This window comes from Salvelinus sp. IW2-2015, linkage group LG18, assembly GCF_002910315.2.
Source record: "Salvelinus sp. IW2-2015 linkage group LG18, ASM291031v2, whole genome shotgun sequence".
In the NCBI taxonomy this organism is placed as follows: domain Eukaryota; kingdom Metazoa; phylum Chordata; class Actinopteri; order Salmoniformes; family Salmonidae; genus Salvelinus; species Salvelinus sp. IW2-2015.
Window position 1 is genome coordinate 19470647 of NC_036858.1, and position 23699 is coordinate 19494345.

The 23699-nt window shown below is 40.6% G+C and overlaps 1 protein-coding gene across 1 annotated transcript; it reads left to right on the forward strand.

Annotated features, from left to right (window-relative positions):
- The first annotated feature begins 313 nt into the window (after positions 1–313).
- On the forward strand, positions 314–23232 carry patl2 (PAT1 homolog 2). The gene is made up of 19 exons (XM_024006978.2): positions 314–408; positions 678–834; positions 1411–1670; positions 1842–1907; positions 1992–2045; positions 2198–2353; positions 2536–2607; positions 2774–2922; positions 3135–3209; positions 5096–5219; positions 5493–5610; positions 5746–5843; positions 5941–5994; positions 17233–17372; positions 20899–21055; positions 21305–21451; positions 21583–21680; positions 21837–21977; positions 22103–23232. The coding sequence occupies exons 1-19, from the start codon at positions 388–390 to the stop codon at positions 22134–22136; spliced, it is 2121 nt and encodes a 706-aa protein (XP_023862746.1). The 5' UTR covers positions 314–387; the 3' UTR covers positions 22137–23232.
- Positions 23233–23699: the final 467 nt, after the last annotated feature.

Sequence of the window (23699 nt, forward strand, 5' to 3'; positions counted from 1 at the left end):
AGAATACCAAAGAGTAAAATAAACACAATTTTGTTCTGCCCTGACTTTGGTGTTGAGGGAATTTATTCTGTTTCAAGAAATAAACATCCATTCTTATTTGCACGTAGAAACAAGCAATGGACGTTATTGTCATTTTGTTCTGACTGTTGTTAACATCCTTATTACCAGTAATATTTTAGACTGTACCATAATTATGGATCTTGCATGCAAACATGCATGTTCTAATTCACAGAGGGAATGCGCATGTATAGTTTTTTCCAGCGGCCCCGCCCCCGACAGGTGTGGTCATTTAAAACGATAATGACCATACAAAGATGTCTAAAAAGAGAACGGTAGCAGAAAGGTAAACCGACGCATAGAAGTGTAATATTTTCAGAAAATATTCAAATGAGTGACTCAGAACAACAAGTAAGTTGACCGTTTTTGCGCTTCGTGTGCAAAGCTGAGATAMACATGTATTGTTTAAGTACATTCGACTAAACCGCTCATCATTCTCAAAACAACTAGCCTACACGTGCTGCATCACATGCGTCGAATACACGCGAATGGTCATACATCAAAGTTGTAGTAGCCATCGAGTCTAGTTCATTCTAAGTTGTATGTCAAGTTATTCAATGGCGGTAGTATCGACAGCAGATGTCACCCTTGTATTTTCCTCCCTCTGTATTTTCTTTCAGGAGACTGAAACCGCAGTCTCTCAACCTCAGTGGCCAGAGAACGGAGGCCAATGGAGCGATGAAGAAGGGGGGGCAGGCATGGACGAGTGTGGATTGGCAGAGATGGCAGAGGAGGATGAGGAAATAGATATCTACAACAATGAGACGTTTGGAATGGGTATTTTTTATTTTTTTATTATTATTTTTTTACTTTTTAATGATGCACCCATGCATCAATATAAGTAACATAAAAAAAAATCCCCATCAAATCTGTCAATTTAAGCTAGAAATATATATGTTATTTTTCATGGGCTGCGTCTCAATCSTCCGCATCCGCCCATGTCGGCCTTCCGCATGTGCGGTGGCTGTGTTTGTCAGACCATGAGACATCTTGAAAATGTCTGTAGCGTCCAAACAGTGTARCGTCCAAAGGGGARACTCTCACGAACACGGTGCTCTATGACCCCCACAAGTGTCACGGGACACCTCTGAAAGTTGCCCATACAAATGAATGGAAGTATGGAGCTAGTTTTGTGCCATCAAATGGGTTAAATATGTGGCCAAATAAACTAATATTTCCYGAGCTTTCTTATATCTCCTAGATATAGGATAGGCTCTTCAAAACCTTACCCCCCCCACCACCAGTTTAAACTTTGAGACTAGGAACTGTGACAGCAAATGCCAAGAATACAACTAAATAGAATAATTTACRTCATAACTTAACCCATCTAAATGTTTTACAATGGGCCTCTAGATATGGATACAGAAGTGGGGGACACGGAAGAGGAGCCCACCAACCCTCTGTTCCAATTTGGAGAGAAGCCACCTGCCCCACCTGTCTTGCCATCCCTCTCCCCCAGCTCCCCCTCCTTCTCTCCCAGGACCCTGCCACAACTCCGGGTCCAGGGCCCACCGGGCCGACGAGGAAGGGGACAGAGGGGAGGTCAGGCCATGGCGCAGATGTTTGAAGACCCAGCTGTGGTGAGGACTGTGGAGGGGCGACCAAGTTTGCAGGTGATTACTACTCTTGAGAGGTCAGTTGTATCCAGTAGGAAGAAAATGTTTTGAAACTGGATGTWGTACCTGAATTTGACCAATAAAACACGTTTTCTATTGCAAAACATGTCCTCATTCAACCATTCTACGGTCTCTAGTTTACACATTACCATTTGTTTTTTTTCTCAGAGCTTGGACAGCGCTATAGTGGACGTTGGGAGCGTCTCCTACTGGGATGATCTAGATCCAGATGCTGTGAGTTATTTGTCACAACCCCATTCTGATGACAAAATATATTTACTGTCATTTTACCTACTCTGCTCTTCTTTTCTCTCACAGTGGATGTTATCATCTTATGAGAGAACCAGACACGCCTCTGGATCAGTATTGCAGGTAGTGGGCGTTATATGTGGAAGACTACCAACACAGGATAATACCACTTTTTCAAAGAAATCTGATACTGAAAATTAAGGGGATTATGCCACGTTTAGTAGCATTAGACCCTAATTGTTAGTTTGGCACATTTGGGTGTTCTCTTACGACAGGACCCGGCCATTGTGTGTGTGATGGACAGTCATGCCCCTGGCAGAGGACCGAACTACCTGGACTCTCACTACCCGTTCTCCAACTCAAGTGGGAGGAGAGGGGGCTTAAGAGGGTCATACTCAAATAGACCATTTGGGCAAAGATGCCCATCTCAGGTAATTGACTGGTGGAGTAGTTGTCTGAAGACTAGGGCACAAGGGAGAGATGGCCAAAGATGGTCTATTGTTGGGTAGTTGACCTGAATCTTTGGTAAATATTAGTTGAATGACTATGGAACACACTGCCCAGTCTACGGCCGATGGCAAATTTACATGTATTTGTTTAATTTCCCTTGCAGATTAACACCATGTTGCCCAGCTCTCCCATCATCTCCCGAGGACCTTTCACCACACAACAGCCATATAACCAGGTTCCTGCCTTCCCATCAATAGTTCCCCTGTTGTGTACATTTAGAAGTGATCTGCTCACAAGTTGTATGAATTTGTTAATGTATCTGCATGCCAGAAGCATGTAGGGAGATGTAATTCTCTAGTTCTGTTGGTGTGAGTTGTAATGGAGACGTTCTGTTCACTCAGGCGGGGGGCTTCCTCTCGCCCTCACCACGTCCCTGCCCCTCCACCCCTCAACCTCTGACCCCGAAAATGATGCAGCTTCGCTTTGGTGCAAACTCCCCAAGACCCTCTCCCTTCTACAGCCCCTCGTCAAATCGTGTGCAGCGATTCAGGTCTGTGTCGTAAWTAGATTTTGTTCCGTACCTTTCTGAGTGAAGAACCTACAAGGACAAGCTTTGGGGACACCTGCTCTGGTTCTTTTGTCTCTGACCACAATCTGATGAGAKAATGTATCTCACTATTCTATCAAATGGCTTATAATTGTACTGCGTATTCTTAAAGATGAATAGGGTTTGACCTATAATCACATGTCTCTCCCCAACAGGTTCCCTGGTCCAGTGACACAGCTTCACCCCCAACACAGACGACTGTTGAGTCAAAGGCAACAGAGATCCCAAAGGTTTGGCACGTGCTTCTACTTATTTTAAATTGACTTATATTTGATATTATTACCCTATGTCTAAAATGTGGTTGCTTGACCAGTCCTAGAGTGAGTTATGTCCAGAGATCAAAGAAACTCTTATCATATTCAACATGGTTGCGCTTAATATTTCTGCCAATGTGTTGCTTCTTGGACGCATTAGTTTAAACACTAACCTATTTCCCAGACCCTATTCCTGGAATAAAKCGCTTTCAATGGAGATTCTCTATTGTACTAGCTTTTTAGGACMGGATATGCTTGAGCCCTATTCGGACGGTGTTCATTTTACTGGGGGAGGTCRGGTAATTATGTGCATGAGCATAAAACGCCACATTTTAATTTCAATCCCGTGCAAATCTGCCATGYCAGTCATTTTTACATGGCAGAATAGAAACAAGTCCAGCCAGAATAACCTACTGTTTTTCGTTGAACTCAAGTCCTCTGACAATACTAGGCCTGTGCGCATCAACATCCCTGTGTTTTGAGGCATTTGAGTTTGACAGTTGCTGCTAGCCGTTTGAGCAAGAACATAAGAACTGATTTGATAAATTGATTCTTAAAACAAAGTGCTGCGCATATATTTATTATCAACTTGCACAGTGAATACTTTTGTTTATACGTTTTGTGCCAATGTATTGAAATTTAACATAGCCAAATGCGTCAGTTTAGTAAGGCCTAAATGTGCAATAAAAAAGTATTGTGCCCATGCCTATTTAAGGAAACCCTGGCTGTTGATGTAGGCAATGGATCGCAAAGCAGGGCATCCCTGACTCACCACTGAAACATTTTGGAAATAGCTATTTCTCTTTCATCCTTAAATGTGTTTCGTGTGCTTCTGAGCAGCACATCAGCAGGATGGAGGGCTTTTTTATTATGAGGGACTACCATGGATCGCTAAAATGGCCCTAATGATTATGATCACAAAATGTAAATCTTATGGACACCTTTACATTTGACAGCCAAGCACAAGTCTAGACACAGCTAGAATAAGAACCTCCAGGCTTCCGTCTTGATTCAAAATTACAGGGGGAAGTTTGGAAAAACAAGTCCTGTGTGAATCATCCTCTGGAATATGGAAGCATGCTGGAGTAACAATTACGTAACCACTGTTCTCTAGTAATACTAGTCCTGTCCAAATCGGGCTTTAGTCTGTGTCAGGGTGTCGGTCAATTCGGAACTTAATTAAATTCCATGCATGAATTGAAATTCGAATTGGACACACCCCACAGGAAGCAGAATTTAATTAGAATGATGTARAATTTAATTAAACTGAGACATGATTCATGAAATCTCATTCCTTTGACAATTATTTTACCAAAAGCATCTGTCTCTTATTAATGCAACGAATACAGATAGCACCTCAAATATATTAGCTTGATTGCAACTCGGATGTCACAGTATTTGTTTGTATTTTTGTCAAGATATTAGGTTTGATGCATTCTGGGAATTGTTTTTTCCTTCATATTTAACATGTAAGTGAATTATTATTTATCATTATAGAGATATTAGAATATTTCCAGTCTACTGTAATGAGAACTTTAGGAGAATGTCTATAAATAAAATGTATTACATAGTATTGGTCACCAAATGTCAAAATACAAATGTTTTTAGTGATGTATTGAATAAATTAGCCTGTTTGAATTTCTTTGAATTAAATTCTACCTCCTTTAATTCCAATTCTGCTTCCTGTGTGGTAAATTGAATCAGAATTGGAGCAATTTGCTACTTTAATTCATAATTGGCCTAAACCCTGCTCGGTCTCCCATAAACCTGCCCCAAAGGAATTTTAAGGTACTCTACTTTTTTAATATAAAAGCTTTGCTTTGATAATTGAAGCTTATAATGACTTGTTGATCTCCCTCTAGAAAACCAGACAGCTGGGACCCCTACTGTAACCTCATGTCGGCTAAAGAGAAAGAGTGGATCATTAGACTACAGATGATTCAGCTCCAGAGCGAGAATCCCCACCTGGACGACTACTACTACCAGGTACTGTAGGTTAGCTGGCACTTCTCACTCCTCTCATTCTTTGTTGTCTAACCTTCAATCCTCTGAGGTATGATTTTAGTTCCCCACATATTCCTCCAATGGCATTTTAGTTCCACATTCTCCTCCAATAACTTGGTACCCAATTCTCTACTAAAACCCCCACAGCTATCTTTCTGCATGTTCTTTCTTTTATACCATAACCACAGTTTACTTTTGGAATGATTTCCAGAAAGGGCTGTTGCATGATGGCTCTCCTCTCACATTGTGCTGTAGGAGTACTATCGGCGAATGGAGGCCAAGCTGGCAGAGGAGGAGTTGGGCATGCGAGGCAAGAGGGAGCCGCCCAAACTCACCACCCCCTACGTCACCAAGATGGACTCTTACACCCCAGGTTTCTCAAAATACCCCACATGCACTGGTCCTTAACTGTGCATGGTGCTGAAGTGTATTTTGGAAGTGGTCATTGCTTGTATGCGGCTGAATGTTTGCATTTTCTTTAACCCGAGTGATGCTGTTGATCTTTCAGTGGTGCACATCGAGGGTTCCCTAGGCCAGGTCGCCGTGTCGACGTGTTTCTCTCCTCGACGAGCAATCAATGCAGTTGCAGCCCACTGTCCACACGAGGTGAGAACATGCTTTGGGCACTTTTTGAAACCCTTTTTGAAGAATGTACAACAGTTAAACTGCAAGTGTACGTTCTCTGAATGGTCTCTTCCCGCAGGAACTAAAAGACATCAGGCAACAGCGATTAGACGTCCTAAAGAAAATAGAAAAGGTAAAGTACAGAAAATGTCATGTTGAAGGAGTGTTCCACTTTATTTTCATCCCAAAAATGTATGTATACACTACCGTTCAAAAGTTTGCGGTCCATTTTAAAATAACCTGAAATACATCAGAAATACAGTGTAGACATTAATATTGTAACTGACTATTATTGCTGGAAAAGGCCGTTTTTTTAAATGGAATATCTACATAGGCGTACAGAGGCCCATTATCAGCAACCATCACTCCTGTGTTCCAATGGCACGTTGTGTTAGCTAATCGCATGTTGTGTTAGCTAATCCAAGTTTATAATTTTAATTTTAATTGATCATTAGAATACCCTTTTGCAATTATGTTAGCACAGCTGAAAACTGTTCTGATTAAAGAAGCAATAAACCTGTCCACCTTCAGACTAGTTGAGTATCTGGAGCATCAGCATTTGTGGGTTCGATTAGACTCAAAATGACCAGAAACAAATAACTTTCTTCTGAAACTCGTCAGTCTATTCTTGTTCTGAGAAATGAAGGCTATTCCATGCGAGAAATTGCCAAGAAACTGAAGATCTTGTACAATGCTGTGTACTACTCCCTTCACAGAACTGCGCAAACTGGCTCTTCCCAGAATAGAAAGAGTGGGAGGCCCCGGTGCACAACTGAGCAAGAGGACAAGTACATTAGCTTGTCTAGTTTGAGAAACAAACGCCTCAAGTCYTCAACTGGCAGCTTCATTAAATAGTACATGCAAAACACCGGTCTCAACGTCAACTGTGAAGAGTTGACTCTGGGATGCTGGCCTTCAGCCTCTTCACTGTTGAYGTTGAGACTGGTGTTTTGCATGGACTATTTAATGAAGCTGCCAGTTGAGGACTTGAGGCATCTGTTTCTCAATCCAGGTAGTCACTCCTGGTTTAAGTAMAATTTATTCCGTTGGTGCCTAATGAACATCACCCAAGACAAGYGTCATTATGATTCCACTATTTATAAGGTAACTCCTATATGTGTCGTTAACACMATACCTGCTATAGTTCCTGAGTATTATCACTATCATCAAACTTAATTTGGTAATGGAAATAAATCAAGTAGATTAGGATAAATTTCACTCTCATTCACCAATCGTTCATACATTGGCAGTGTACATTTATATTAACTTACAGTATACTTATCCTATAATTCCAGTATTAACTTATAATGATTATAATTTCAGATCAGTTTCTCAATGCATTCTTAATCTAAATTACTATAAATTTAGCAGTGTAGACCTCTACAATTAACCTGATACCCCAAATTTATAGACTTTTTMATTTTTGGGCACAGTTGAACCACCCCCCCCCCCCTTCCCCCTTCAGACACTGATTGTCCTGGCGTCTTMATTGTCTTCTTCAGATAGCTTTACAGTTCAAAGTGGATGGCCCATGATAATGTGCCACCTGTTGTCTTGTCCATTCATCAACCACTATACCAGCAACATCTCAGGAGTGTGACAGGATTCCACGTGGGGAGAGAAGACATGAGAGAAGAAACTGTTGATAGCTTAGATTGGATGCTGTAAACGGTTGCTGGCWCGGACTCGGGTCTCGGTAGAAGCGGTGCGGACAGGGCCATATTGAACGCCTTTGTCGCTTTTCTTCAGCCAGTTACACAGGGTTTTGCGGTTCACGCACTGTTCTCGTGGTCAAATGATCCCTTCCATGCATTAAGACACCAACTGTGACCTCGAGAGGAAAGATCAGAATAACATTTCAGTTCATTTCCGATTCAGGAAATCCAGACAAGCATGGACTTTAAATGATTACTTTTACCAATTATTCTTAATACCAATGTCTAAACATATGTCAAAGAGAATTACACATTCTATTGAAAMAATTTTTTTCATWTTGGCTTATCCTCCCCATCACATTGTTAATTTCATCGCAGAGCCACAGGATCAGGAAGTTGGACCTCGAACCCATCGGGAGAAATCCCAACAATCCAGCAGTCCTAATCTGGTAAATTTGTATAAAAACAGAATAAGCAACACGACAATACACTCCTTCACATATCACTCAATACATTCCTTACATTTCACACAAGGTGTGTGAACKTCAATCCAAAACTTGTACCTCCCCATTTGACACATGACTCCCAATGTGAATAATGTATAAAAAAATATGGGGGAAAATCGACTACTGGTCAAAATAGAACAATAAACACTACCCTCAATAATTCCATTAAAAAAAAATAATATATATATATATATCAGTAATATACACAGTTGCAGTCGGAAGTTTACATCCACTTAGGTTGGAGTCATTAACTGTTTTTCAAAACTCAACAAATTCTTGTTAACAAACTATAGTTTTGGCAAGTCGGTTAGAACATCTACTTTGTGCATGACACAAGTAATTTTTTCCACAATTGTTTACAGACATATTATTTCACTTATCATTCACTTTCACAATTCCAGTGAGCCTGAAGTTTACAAGACCTCAGGGAAAAAAAAATTGTAGACCCCCCCCAAGTCTGGTTGATCCTTGGGAGCAATTTACAAACGCCTGAAGGTACCACATTCATCTGTACAAACAATAGTACGCAAGTATAAACACCATAGGACCACGCAGTCGTCATACAGCTCAGGAAGGAGACGTGTTCATTGGTTATATTTGTCTCCCAGAGATGAACGTACTTTGTTGCGAAAAGTGCAAATCGATCCAGAACAGCAAAGGACCTTGTGAAGATGCTGAGGAGAAACAGGTACAAAAGTATCTATATCCACAGTAAAACGAGTCCTATATCGACATAACCTGAGAGGCCGCTCAGCAAGGAAGAGCCACTGCTCCAAAACCGCCATAAACAACCAGACCACGGTTTGCAACTGCACACGGGACGAAGATCGTACTTTTTGGAGAAATGTCCTCTCGTCTGATGAAACAAAAATAGAACTGTTTGGCCATAATGACCATCGGTGTGTTTGGAGGAAAAAGGGGATGCTTGCAAGCTGAAGAACACCATCCCAACCGTGAAGCACGGTGGTGGCAGCATCATGTTGTGGGTGCTTTGCTGAGGAGGGACTGGTGCACTTCTAAAATGGATGGCATCCTGAGGATGGAAATTAGGTGGCTATATTGAAGCAACATCTCAAGACATCAGTCAGGAAGTTAAACGTTTGTCGCAAATGGGTCTTCCAAATGGACAATGACCCCAAGCATACTTCAAAGTTGTGGCAAAATGGCTTAAGGACAACAAAGTCAAGGTATTGGAGTGGCCATCACAAAGCCCTGACCTCAATCCTATAGAAAATGTGTGGGTAGAACTGAAAAGGCGTGTGCGAGCAAGGAGGCCTACAAAACTGATTCAGTTACACCAGCTCTGTCAGGAGGAATGGGCCAAAATTCACCCAACTTATTGTGGAAAGCTTGTGGAAGGCTATCCGAACATTGACCCAATTAAACAATTTAAAGGCAATGCTACCAAATACTAATTGAGTATGTGAACTTCTGACCCACTGGGAATGTGATAAAGAAATAAAAGCTAAATAAATATTCTCCTATTATTCTGCATTTCACATTCTTAAAGTTTAGTGGTAATCCTAAGGGGCATTTTTACTAGGATTAAATGTAGAATTGTGACACACATTAGCCAAATACATTTAAACGTAGTATGTAAACTTCCGACTTCAACGTATATATTTAWACCCATGTGGTCATATGAAAATAGACGTAAGACAGCCTACCCTTAGTCAAAGGMAACACCCTATCCTTCCTGTTGATCCAAATCACAAATATGGCTAAGAACTATGAACTTCATCATAATTATCAATATTACAAATTACCTACATTATCCAAATGGCTTTCCCAGTGAGGGTGATCAAACCACACCGGAAAGTCAGGTCAGAGGTCATACAAACCCTTCAAAGAAGTGTTTCTTACAATATTAGACTAATGTCAAACATTTCATACATTTTCGTATCCTAGGCTTCCAATACACGTCTTAACAAAATAATTTACACGTGTTTAACTCTGAMCAAAACAACTTCAGAAGATTCCATGTGTGTCTGCCCCTTAAGATAACTTTGCATGAAGACAAATGGAAAAATCACTAAACACAAATGAAATAGAACACACACAAGAAATCAAACACTATTTTAAAATGCCAACAAATAGTCATAAGTGTGTGTGTGGGGGGTTATTTGCAAACCTTAAGGTAAAAACCCAAATGGCCAGGCTTTATTTAATTTGGTAGTTTACGGGTTAATTTCACTCGCTGCTCTCCCCAAGACCAGTCTCGGGAAACATTCCAAAGAGCTAATGAAACCTTTTCTGGAAAAGAAAGTGTACATTTCGTTAGCATTCACTATGCTACATCTTAATCAGCAATCCATGATAATTGTAAATCCCACTGTCCTTATTCCATTCATTAAATGCTTTTTTTAATACACCCCTTTATTTAGCATTGTACTACCCGTAGACACGGCRACGATATCTCGCCATCGAATTTAACGATTCACTGGTCTCTCTTCCCCATGATTCTCCATAACCACTGCTCCACAATGTTCATGAATGAAATAAATGTGCAATTCATTTTAGTTTTGGTAACCAATGCTAATTCCTCGTGACCCTTCACTTTCGTCCATTTATATACATTTCACAATAAAATGTCTCAAAAGATTTTAAAAAAACAAGATTTTCTGAGTTTGCGAGGAGTGTTTGCCCAAATAATTCTAATTTGTTACCTCTTTAGAATCCATTCCCCTGGCATTTCGCATAGGTTCTCCAAGCCAAAGTTATTTTTCCTGTGTCAAATTTAGCCAATTTGTCATAAGTAATCTGATATTTGATCCCTGGCATCTATTAAAAAGTTGTGTAAACGTGGTCTCCTCCTTCTCCATTCACATAAAGACCGTAATCTCTATGAACCACTATTGATCTAACCAAGGCCATTGACCTATGTGAAAGTTCCCTTTCCYGCTACTTTCAGGAGTGTATGCTACTGTTTTGACAAAGATGCAAATGCTTGCATCGCAGCATTCCATTCCCCCCCGACTGCATCGGGTGCGGTAGTCTCCATTATCACTATACACACATTCTTCCAATGACCAACAGCCCACACACCTAAAACAGGACTCTGCTGATTTTCCCTTTCCTCCCGTCTCTATTAACCTCTCTTGGGTAGGGGGCAGTATTTTCACATCCGGATGAAAAGCGTGCCCAAAGTAAACTGCCTGTTACTTAGGCACAGAAGCTAGGATATGCATATAATTGGTAGATTTGGATAGAAAACACTAAAGTTTCTAAAACTATTAAAATGTCTGAGTATAAATGAACTGATATGGCAAGCGAAACGCCCCCCCCCCCCAAAGAAATTCAGCCTGCCACTATTTTCAATGGCTGTCACTTTTATTATAAGGCGAAGTCCTCCCAGATTGCAGTTCCTAGGGCTTCCACTACATGTCAACATTCCTTAGGAAGAGTTTCAGGCTGGTTTYTTGAAAAAATGACTTTGAAATTCTGACTTTCGTGTCGCACCTGCCTGGTTGAAAAATGTTTTTCATGGTTTTGTATGCGGGGCGCTGTCCTCAGATAATCGCATGGTGTGCTTTCGCCGTAAAGCCTTTTTGAAATCTAACACAGCGGCTGGATTAACAGGAAGTTAAGCATTATTTTGATGTATTACACTTGTGATTTTATGAAAGTTAAATATTTATAATTCTGTAGTTTGAATTTCGCGCTCTGCAGTTTCACCGGATGTTGGTCAGGTGGGACGCTACCATCCCACCTGCCCATAAGAAGTTAACTATTTTCCAAGGTGGAGCTACCACTTCCCCGGAGAATAGTTATGGTGTTTGTGCCCATTAATTGGTCACCTTGTATTAGATCCAATACTATATCATCTGCAAATGTTTTACTGGAGAATACGTATGACATTATCTTATTCCAGTGTTGCGCCTCAAATATCACTGACACACATTACCAAAATTATTCACACTTGTCTTCCTATATCCATATAATCCCCAATASGGCATAAACCAACCTCTCTCCTTATTGCTACTTTCTTTTAACCATGAATATGGCTTTCCTTCAGAATTGATAGGCAACCGTCTATTTTAAGATTAACCTGTAATGCGCCAAATGTAGAAAATACATTTGTGGGCTCAATACTACAGCCATTTACTACCCACAACTTTGATTATATCCAAGTTTTATCATGCAATAATTAATAACCATGTTTAGTTATCAATTATGATCATAKAGCTGTGACAATCACAATTACCTATCCACTTATTAGATTTAGGTAACTGTCTCATCTGATCACGCTACAGGTAATAAAATAATACTTGTTGACAAGCATATTCAATTCATAGCCATATTATTCATATTTGATTGAGTTATTTAAATACGACTCCATTCTGTTATTCCAGCAGACCATTTAGGCAACAGACAAAAGCGTATTACCTCAAAATAGCCCCGCCATTCATGTTGAATAMATTTGCCTTTTTAAGTCAAACTAAGCAAGCTGCTAAAATTTTAGTTTTGTTTAAGATATAAACTCATCGGCAGTATCTGTCTAGGCAAAACATACCAATACTTGAATAACAATCAGAAACCCATATTTTAGTCAATAGCATAGACACAATGCTACTGAAATGACAAAGAAATCCTGCTAATAACCCAATTACAATGGTTTGTAGTCTTAACATCTGCCACATAATGACAATTCCCAGAAAATAGCCTTACAGTTCCACGYGTTTCGCCGCAGAGATTCTCCCATGCGCAAAAGGAACATTAACATTTAATTGATTTAAAACCAGATCTTGCGCCTTGTAATAAAAGTGACTTATTTTACTACGTCTAGCTCCGTAATGATGAGTAGTATGACGGCGACCCTAATTTGGCTTTGCACGATGTTACATATTATGTAGAGATTACACCTTAATTCGCTCTGACTTGATTGAAAAACTCCTCTCATACGGAAAAAAAGGCCTTAAGGGCAGTTTTATTTCAAATGTAGTACCCGGACTGAGGAAATCCAATAAGCGTTACATCGTTAGGGTAAGTTAACCAAAAGTGGACACACCAATCAGTTTGAGACAATTTCCCAGACCTTTGTCAACAGTTCATCTTTATCAAATGATACATTAAAGGGACCAACTCAATCTACKTAGGTCTACATATGGGTTGTTTAAGTTACATCTCATTATATTCCCAGTATTACTTAATCAAATCTCTAGTAATCAATTATATACACACACACACTTCATAATTTTCATATCGTCACAGAATCCATATAGAACGTTTGGTATTCACAGCAACCAAAWCCATCGGCTCAGCAAACATTCTCCCAGCAAAAAAAACTGAAGTTTCCCGGACACTGCCCTGCGTGTCATAGGATCCTAGATGGTTCTCTATCCTCCCAGAAACCACGGCCAAGTCTAGCCTACCAGAAACTATAGACTTGCTGATAACGTCCCGCTCTCAATACCAACCTGAGATATTCTATGATGGGTAGTTACGGAACCCCAAGAGAACATTATATCAACACTTATTATCCAAATTTCAATCATTTTATTATGCAAATATCTATATTTCCACACTCAACTCATCACATTCACACAGTACTGTTCCCAAATACACTTCAATCAATAATTTTATCACCTGCAGGAATATTTTCTTACATGGGTACATATGTGAAAGCTATAAACAAAATCCACTTAACTATTTTAAACCACTGYATATCATTAACTTATCTACTAATTATTATTTCTCAGGATCACACAGAACCTTAATGATCACMCACACAGGATTGATCAAATGCTCACACAGAATTGGTCAATGTCCACACAGAACATCATTGAAAGGTTAACCACAGAGTCAACCTACCGCGCCCACACAAAGCTTCTACAAAGGTTACCCACACAGGATTTCAAACCCTGTCTATATGAACAGGGAAACCCATAACATTTATCAAAGTCTTACCTAATTAGTTGTCCCGAAACAACTCCCAATAGTAACCCAAGTCATACCTRTTTACCTCATTTATCAAAACATTACACGTTATAATTTGAAYTTCACTAAGCCAAATGCCCTCGCAAGGTGTTACCTGCACTCTAGTTCCTCGTTCAATAGGTTAACCTCACCAGTCCTACTGTGATCAACCCAGTACCACGGATCTGGACYTTTGGTAGCCTGCAACTGGCTAACAATCATGTCCAAGGATGCCTCACTTCAGAACACTTATCAACTCAGTCCTGCTAGTTACCCCAGCTGTGTCCCTCTTAAGGAAGACCTCGCTCTGAGCATACTCTCAACAGGGGCATTTATGGCTTTTATTATTATAATTTCCCCCCCCCTATCACTTATTGATTGTCCACTCTGACATCAATGTTCAATTAATGTCCAATTAGTACTATCAATTCTGTGCACTTTCAAGTTAAATTATTGAAAGAAACCAGTCTCACCCTTAATCCAATTCTGTTCGAAATGATTTATCCATTCAGCTGAGGCTCTCAGCCAGATGGGGATCCGATCATCTCCGAATAGGGGAGTGTGGCTTTCCCCAGCTGCATCTAATGCAACTCCCCGTGCACTGTTAACCTGAATTTCACTGGGAACAATCAGAAAAATGAAGTTCATTATCCCATCCTCGTTTCCAAAATTGTCGTGGAATTATTGTAATCAAAAGGAGACTTTATAAATATTTCTTAAACAATCAATCTTTATTTAATTACTGCAGTAATGGAGCTGGTCAACGACCCTCCCGTAGGTGATTCGTTGAGAGCCCAACGAGTGGATTTGAGCCACAGAATTTTATAGCAAAGGTGATGTTCATGACAAACGGATGTATGGAATGGGTCACAAGGTTAGGATTCGTATGAAAGATGATTAATAATTAATAATTCACACTAAACAGTATGTTGTGTAAAGACTGTTCTCATTGTGTAGAGACCAGGGTCTGGCCCTCAACTCTATACTGGAGCCATCTCCCCTGGTAMCCCAGTACAGAAACAATAACTCATGCTATGAAATGCGGTCTTGTTAGGCTTATCGCAACAAAGACATCGTAAATCTCCTGTCAGAATGAAGGAACATTTTTATTTTCGTGTCAATTGGCAACCCATCCCTTATGGGATTAATTGACACATAAACAAACAGTATGCGTTCGCTGCATTGCGCATCACATAAAGAGTGGGAAAAAATAAATACAAAATTATACATGATAGTAAATAAGGTTATCTAAACAATAATTACATCCCTKGAGCAGTAAAATAATATGCATATATAAACTCAGCAAAATAATGTCCCCTCGCTGTCAACTGCATTTATTTTCAGCAAACTTAACGTGTAAATATTTGGATGAACATAACGASATTCAACAACTGAGACATAAACTGAGCAAGTTCCACAGACATGTGACTAACAGAAATGGAATAATGTGTCCCTGAACAAAATCAAAAGTAACAGTCAGTATCTGGTGTGGCCACCAGTTGCATTAAGTACTGCAGTGCATCTCCTCCTCATGGACTGCACCAGATTTGCCAGTTCTTGCTGTGAGATGTTACCCCACTCTTCCACCAAGGCACCTGCAAGTTCCCGGACATWTCTGGTGGGAATGGCCTTAGCCCTCACCCTCCGACCCCAGCAGGTCCCAGACGTGCTCAATAGATTTGAGATCCGGGCTCTTCGCTGGCCATGGCAGAACACTGACATTCATGTCTTGCAGGAAATCACGCACAGGACGAGCAGTATGGCTGCTGGCATTGTCATGCTGGAGGGTCATATCAGGATGAGCCTGCAGGAAGGGTACCACATGAGGGAGGAGGATGTCTTCCCTGTAATGCACAGCGTTGAGATTGCCTGCGATGACCAGCTCAGTCCGATGATGCTGTGACACCGCCCCAGACCATGACGGACCCTCCACCTCCAAATCGATCATGCTCCAGAGTACAGGCCTCGGTGTAACGCACATTCCTTTCGACGATAAATGCAAATCCAACCATCACCCCTGGTGAGACAAAACCGCGACTCGTCTGTGAAGAGMACTTTCTTGCCAGTCCTGTCTGGTCCAGTGACGGTGGGTTTGTGCCCATAGGCGAAGTTGTTGCCGCTGATGTCAAACAGTACGGACGTTGCAATTTATTGCCCTGTCCACATCTTCAGTCGTCATGCCTCCTTGTAGCATGCCTAAGGCAGGTTCACAAAGATGAGCAGGGACCCTGGGCACCTTTTGGTGTTTTTCAGTTGAAAGGTCTCTTTAGTGTCCTAAGTTTTCATAACTGTGACCTTAATTGCCTACCGTCTGTAAGCTGTCAGTGTCTTAACGACCGTTCCACAGGTGCATGTTCATTAATTGTTCATGGTTCATTGAACAAGCATGGGAAACAGTGTAAACCCTTTACAATGAAGATCTGTGAAGTTATTTGGATTTTTACGAATTACCTGAAAAAGGGACGTTTCTTTTTTTCTGAGTTTACATACACTGTGTAATATATATATATATATATATATATATATATATATATATATATATATATATTATATACACATACATACAGAAAAAAAAAAATAGTAGTCACTTGAACCCAGTCTGACATTAACCACGTAGAAGCTACAATTGTTTCACTATTATAGGTAGCCCTTTTTCTTTTATTCCAGGCTTTATCTAAATATTCCGCAAACGGAAATAAACAATGGACAAAAACCATTTCAGTTTCTCATCACTCAGCCACATAATGCCAGGGTATATCTGGTGTGGTTTCTGGAATAAGAGCAAGCGTATATCATGGTAGAAAGAGCAATGGAGGATTAAATTAATTTCGTTCTCTATTTCTTCGAAGTCATAATTACATTCCGTTTCACCACAATACCRACYTGTTTCAATACGCAATATCCCTGATCTTACCTGTGCACATAGTGATCTCTTTTTAGGTAGGTTATACTTAATATATCTCACACACGAATTCACCCTTAATCAAACAAAAGGTTCTAAATGTATTTGTGCTAAATCTGAGGCCCACTTTCAGTTCAGAGTGAAGAACCCTCTATTCTGTTGCATAAAACAACCATTTGATGCAATTACAGTATTATAACATAATTTTCTCCATAATTTCTATAACACCCTTTAACATGAAGGAGAAAAAAAAAAGTGAACCACTCATTTAATTTCAATATGCCATTTTGTAGGATAAGGTGGTTCCCAAAGTATCATTTTGAAATGGGGGGGGGGGTTGTGACTGTATATTTGTGGGATATTACCCCCACCCCCCACACTGTCTCCTGTAGTTGTTCATGGTGCTGCTGGAGGTAGAAGAGCAGCAGAGGATGAAGGCACAGGTGCTGGGGGAGGGTGAGGAGAAAGGGCTGATGGAGAAAACTGAGATAAAAGTGGAGTACATCTATTCCCAGCTACAGCATCCCGACCTGTGAGTCCTGCTCTCTGCCGGTTGTATCAAGTCACCTTGAGCTAAAGTTCCTTCAAAGTATTCATACCTCTTGACTTATTCCACATTTTGTTACAGCCTGAATTATGGATTAAATAGAATTCTCACCCATCTACACACAATACCCCATAATGACAAAGTGAAAAAACRTGTATTTAGAAATGTTTTCAGCATTTTGATTTTCAATAAATCTCATTTACAAAAGTATTYAYACCCCTGGTTGAGGACTTTGTAGAATCACCTTTGGAACAGTACAGATTTGAGTCGTCTTGGGTATGTGTCTTTCAGCTTTGCACATCTGGATTTGGGTATTTKATCATACTTCCTTAAAACAGCAATCAAGTCTTCCCGCAGATTTTCAATGGGATTCAAGTCTGGGCTTTGGCTGTGCCACTCAAGGACTATCATGTTCTTGTTCTAAAGCCAATCCAGCATTGATTTGGCTGTATGCTTGGGGTCATTGTGCTGTTGGACTGTAAATCTTCACCCTAGACTGTCATTTGCACTGAAGCAGGTTTTCATCAAGGATTTGGTTCCATTCATTGTTCCTACTATCCTTACCAGGCTCTGTCCCTGCTGCTGAAAAGCATCCCCATAGCATGATGCTGCCGCCACCATGCTTCATGGTAGGGATGGTGTTAGATGGGCGATGAGCTGTGCCTGATTTTCTCCAGACATGGCGCTTTGCAGTCAGGCCAAAGAGTTAATTTTGTCTCATCAGACCAGAGTCGTTTGACTTATGATCTGTCTTTCACGTGCCTTTTGTGAACTCCAGGCGTATTGTCATGTGCCTTTTTCTCAGGAGTGGCTTCAGTCTGGCCACTCTCCCATAAAGCCCAGATTGGTGAAGGGCTGTAGAGACTGCTGCCCTTCTGGCAGGTTTTCCCATCTCAGCCAAAGAACTCTTTCTGTCATTGTTCTGTCATTGTGTTCTTGGTCACCTTCTTGACCAAGGTCCTTGCTCAGTTTGGTCAGACAGCCAGCTCTAGGCAGAGTCTGGGTAGTTCCACATTTGTTTTTCTATTTCCCTTTGCTCGAGACCACTGTGCTCTTGGAAACTTTCAACACAAGAAATTGTTTTATACCCTTCCCCAGATATACACTACAGGTCAAAAGTTTTAGAACACCTACTCATTCAAGGGTTTTTCTTTTCACTATTTTCTACATTGTAGAATAATAGTGAAGACATCAAAACTATGAAATAACACATATGGAATCGTATAGTAAACAAAGTGTTAAACAAATAAAAAATATATTTGAGATTCTTCAAATAGCCACCCTTTGCCTTGATAGCTTTGTACACTCTTGGCATTCTCTCAACCAGCTTCACCAAGAATGCTTTTCCAACAATCTTGAAGGAGTTCCCACATGCTGTGCGCTTGTTGGCTGCTTTTCCTTCACTCTGCGGTCCGACTCATCCCAAACCATCTCAATTTGGTTGAGGTCGGGTGATTGTGGARGCCAATTCATCTGATGCAGCACTCCACTTCTTGGTCAAATACCCCTTACACAGCCTGGAGGTGTGTTGGGTCATTGTCCTGTTGAAAAACGAAGGATAGTCCCACTATATGCAAACCAGATGGGATGGTGTATCGCTGCAGAATGCTGTGATAGCCATGCTGGTTAAGTGTGCCTTATTCTAAATAACAGTGTCACCAGCAAAGTACCCCCACGCCATAACACCTCCATGCTTTACTGTGGGAAATACACATGCGGAGATCATCCGTTCACCCACACCGCGTCTCACAAAGACACGGCGGTTGGATACAAAATCTAATTTGGACTCCAGATCAAAGGACAAATTTCCACAGGTCTAATGTCCATTGCTTGTGTTTCTTGGCCCGGGCAAGTCTTCTTATTGGTGTCCTTTTTAGAAGTGGTTTCTTTGCAGCAATTTGACTATGAAGGCCTGATTTCACGCAGTCTCCTCTGAACAGTTGATTTTGAGATGTCTGTTACTTGAACTCTGAAGCATTTATTTGGAATGCAAATTCTGAGCCTGGTAATTCTAATGAACTCTGCAGCAGAGGTAACTCTGGGTCTTCCATTCCTGTGGTGGTCCTCATGCATGAGAGCCAGTTTCATCATAGCGCTTGATGGTTTTTGCGACTGCACTTAACTTCAAGAACTTTGAAAGTTTCTTTTTCTAGATTGACTGACCTTCATGCATTAAAGTAATGAACTGTTTCTCTTTGCTTATTTGAGCTGTTCTTCCCATAATATGGACTTAGCCCTATTTGGTAAAATACCATCTTCTGTATACCACTCCTACCTTCTCACAACACAAATGATTGGCTCAAACGCTTTAAGAAGGAAAGAAATTCCACAAATGAWCTTAACAAGGCACACCTGTTAATTGAAATGCATTACAGGTGACTACCTCATGAAGCTGGTTGAGAGAATGCCAAGAGTGCACCTGCTGTCAAGGTAAAGGGTGGCTATTTTTGAAGAATCTCAAATATAAAATATATTTTGATTTGTTTAAAGCTTTTTTTGGTTACTACATATGTGTTTCATAGTTTTGATGTCTTTATTTTACAATGTCGAAAATAGTAAAAAATAAAAACCATTGAATGAGTAGGTGTTCAAAAGTTTTAGAACGGTAGTATATGCCTCGTCATAATTATCTCGGAGATCTACGGTGATATAGTTATGGTAATGTTTCTGATCTGACATGATCTGTCAACTGTGACCTTATACACTGATTGTATAAAACATTTAGAACACCTGCTCTCTTTATGACCTAGACTGACCAGGTGAAAGCTACAGTATGATCCCTTATTGATGTCACTTGTTAAATCCACTTCAATCAGTGTAGATGAAGGGGAGGATACAAGTTGAAGGATATTTTAAGCCTTGAGACATGGCCCATTGAGGGTGAATGGGCAAGACAAAAGATTGTCCGTTCAAGTGTCTTTGAACGGGGTATGGTAGTAGGTGCCAGGCGGTTTGTAGCAAGAACTGCAACGCTGCTGGGTTTTTCACGCTCAACAGAGCACCTACTACTAAGCACCTACTACCAAAAAAGCTTTAAACAAATCTAAATATATTTTATATTTGAGATTCTTCAAAATAGCCAGCATTGGAGTCAACATGAGCCAGCATCCTTGTAGACTCCATGCCCTGATGAATTTAGGCTGTTCTAATGGCATGGAGTCCAACTGTGGCCAATTGTTTGGACATGATTTAGAAACACCTGTCTATACACAGTGTACAAAACATTAAGAACACCTTATTAATATTGAGTTGCGCCCCACCTCCCCCTTCTGAAAACTTTTCCATTTTGAGGTGTTTTTTTTCACACCCATCTGTTTTGWCTTCATGCTGGAACACAACAAAATGTGGGATAAGTCCRGGGGTATGAACACTTTCTGAAGGCACTGGTCTACTTTAAACACCAAATTCAACAAGTAATTCCTGCATCCATTTAGAAATTCTTAACTTTCAGGTTCTCACATTATTCTTATATTATACAGTGATTCAGTACTTGTCATATATTTCACCCTAGAGAGGCAGGGGAAGAATTTCTGCCATGTCTCCTGGTGTCCAAAGGAAAGCAGCTACTGGCTCGACTCCTCCCCTTCCTGTCCCATGACGCCGCGTTGAAAGTCTTAAGCATGGTGACTTCTCACCTGCCTGTACTCATGAGCAGAGACGCAGATGAGGTCAGTTAAAAAATAAAATGTAATGTTCTGGTGTATGGCACCGTGTTACTTAGGGTTGTGGAATGTTTAAAGGTATATTGTGTAGAACAAACATGCCTCTGACTTGTAGAGTAAGGAATCAAGTCAGTTATTTTAGTTTTGCCTACTGAACATGGCACTGTTTATTTGTATGAAATACTGCCTGCTTGACTGAAGAATAATCCATACTCTCACTTCCACACAACCGTGGCGTTCCACACATCCCTGCAGTCTCTTCCGGTTTTGTACCCATCTCTTCGAATTGTGATCGGAGGCATGACCTTCAGTCAGCTTATTGGGGTCCTTAAAGACTTTACGGCATCACTTCCCGACTCCAGCGGTGGCAGCATGTGCCTCTCTCTTGTTTGCCAAAGCAAGGTTTGTTACACTTTTCACTTTCTCACATACAAAGAATAGCTACAATATTTGACTGTCCAATGTTTTACTATTGTGTGTTGCGTTGCGCTGCCCTGTTGTCTTGTTCGTCATTCTCCCATTTTACCTTTCAGTTTGGGCTCTCCTTACTCTACGCCCTGCTGTCCCAAGGAGAGAGGCTACTGTCCTCTGATGTTCCTCTGGAGCCCAGCATTGGTGACTTTGAAACCTGGTACAACTGCCTTCATTCCTAGCAATGTCTTTGTCCACATGCAACACTGTCCCTAAGTTGTAAATAGACATACTCGTAGGCTACAGTTAAGCGTGTCTGTACATGGTCCTTGCCCCTTGTTGTTCGTATTGACCATTTTGTCWTCTTTATCTCCAGGACAGACACAGTCTTCCTGGTGGCATCGCAGCTATCCCAGACTGCTCTGGTGGAGCCCCTTCTCCTACCCTCAAACCTTCTCACACTCTTCTGCCGCTACCTGGACAAGCGTACCATCCACCAGCTGAAGAGCAATATGGAGTGAGTGTCAGAATTGACAGCACATACTTTATTTTAAAGATGTTCTATGCATGCATTGCAAAAAAAAAAGYTCATCGTAACCAATCCCAAGGTGTATTCATTCAAAAACATTATCTCTTATCTAGATCTGCGACTGGATACCTGGCTCTTCCGTCGTAGTAGGCAAGGACATCTGAAGCAGAGACTGTGTTTTGGCTAATGTACAGAATGTAATGAGCACCAAAATGAAAACGAGTGGGCATGCATACCCTGAGGTATTCCCTCGGCATAGACGTACCACATTATGGCTGCATTTACACAGACAGCCCAATTCTGACATTTTTTTTCAATAATTGGTCTTTTGACTAATCAGATCAGCGCTGAAAAATATTTGATGTGAAAAGATCTGTGATTTGTCAGAAGACCAATTAGTGGAAAAAATATCAGTTGGCCTGCCTGAGTAAATGCAGCCTATGCTACCCATGCATTGTTCTCCTTGTATGCAAAATGTGTTGTCTTAGAACACATGAATGCCATTCTTCTTATTCCTTCCTTTTTTTCTTCCCTCATTCCCTCACTTTTTTTTGCACCATTCCGTTGTCTCGATCTGTTTCCTTTATCTGCTCCTTTTTATTTCCTACTTTCCTCCTCTTAGTCTCCAGTCCAGCGACTCAGATTTCCTCTCTAGTCACCAAAATTCTCTTAATTTTTAACCTCTATAATCCAGTCCCATAGTTTTAACTGCTACAGTACCATAGTACCACAATGTGGTGTAATGGACATAAGTTAGTCCTATGATGTAACACAACCAGTAGATGGGGCTGAGCGATTATGTCAGCTCTCACTCTCCAGCTAACCTGCCTAATATTCAAGTCAAAATGAAAATATCAATCGATGTGTAATATCATTTCGGGAAGAGTAAGCTGTCATTTATCATTTTCATGATTTAAACGGTCTTCTCCAAAGAAATTGGTGTCTGAATCATGGAGGATTGTGCAGTTGCACTTTGTTAGTACGTGTGTCATGGAAAAATCTGTTTTCGTAAAATCTAATTGACTTCAAAAAAATTATTTGGAAGTTTGGTTTCTTTCTAAAAGATAAATGTATATGGTTTTCCAAAATGTACCCTCTATGCATATGTGCCATATGCTTTCTTCAATATTTATTTGAATATTTAAGTTGTAACTTGATCAAATTTAATCAGTTTAGTTGGAAACAGAATAATCACTCTTGTATAGCACTTGCAACATAAGAAATAAAAATCTTAAAAAAATAATTTGTCTTTAGTTTGAACAGTGTACACACCCCAAAACCTGCTCTGCGAGAGTAGACATGGGTTGATGACCCTTGTGTTGTCTGTTAGATATGGATCTCTTTGTGTAGTATACTGGACAATTATCTGTAAATATATTTTCAACATTGTGTGTATACCCCTTCAAATGAGTGGCTTTGGCTATTTCAGCCACACCTATTGCTGACAGGTGTGTAAAATTGAGCACACAGCCATGCAATCTCCATAGACAGACACTGGCAGTAGAATGGCTGTACTGAAGAGCTCTTTCCACGTGGCACTGTCATAAGATGCCAYCTTTCCAACAAGTCAGTGTCAAATTTCTGCCCTGCTAGAGCTGCCTCTGTCAACTAAGTGCTGTTAGTGTGAAGGGAAACCTCTAGGAGCAACAACTGCTCAGCCGTGAAGGGGTAGGCCATACAAGCTCATAGAGCGGGACCACAGAATGCTGT

Coding starts and splice junctions, on each gene's coding strand:
- patl2 (XM_024006978.2), top strand. CDS start 388: ATGAGTGACTCAGAACAACAA. Junction 1,671..1,841: donor AGGGGCGACCAAGTTTGCAG/GTGATTACTACT, acceptor TTTTTTTCTCAG/AGCTTGGACAGCGCTATAGT. Junction 21,978..22,102: donor CAGCTGAAGAGCAATATGGA/GTGAGTGTCAGA, acceptor TCTCTTATCTAG/ATCTGCGACTGGATACCTGG.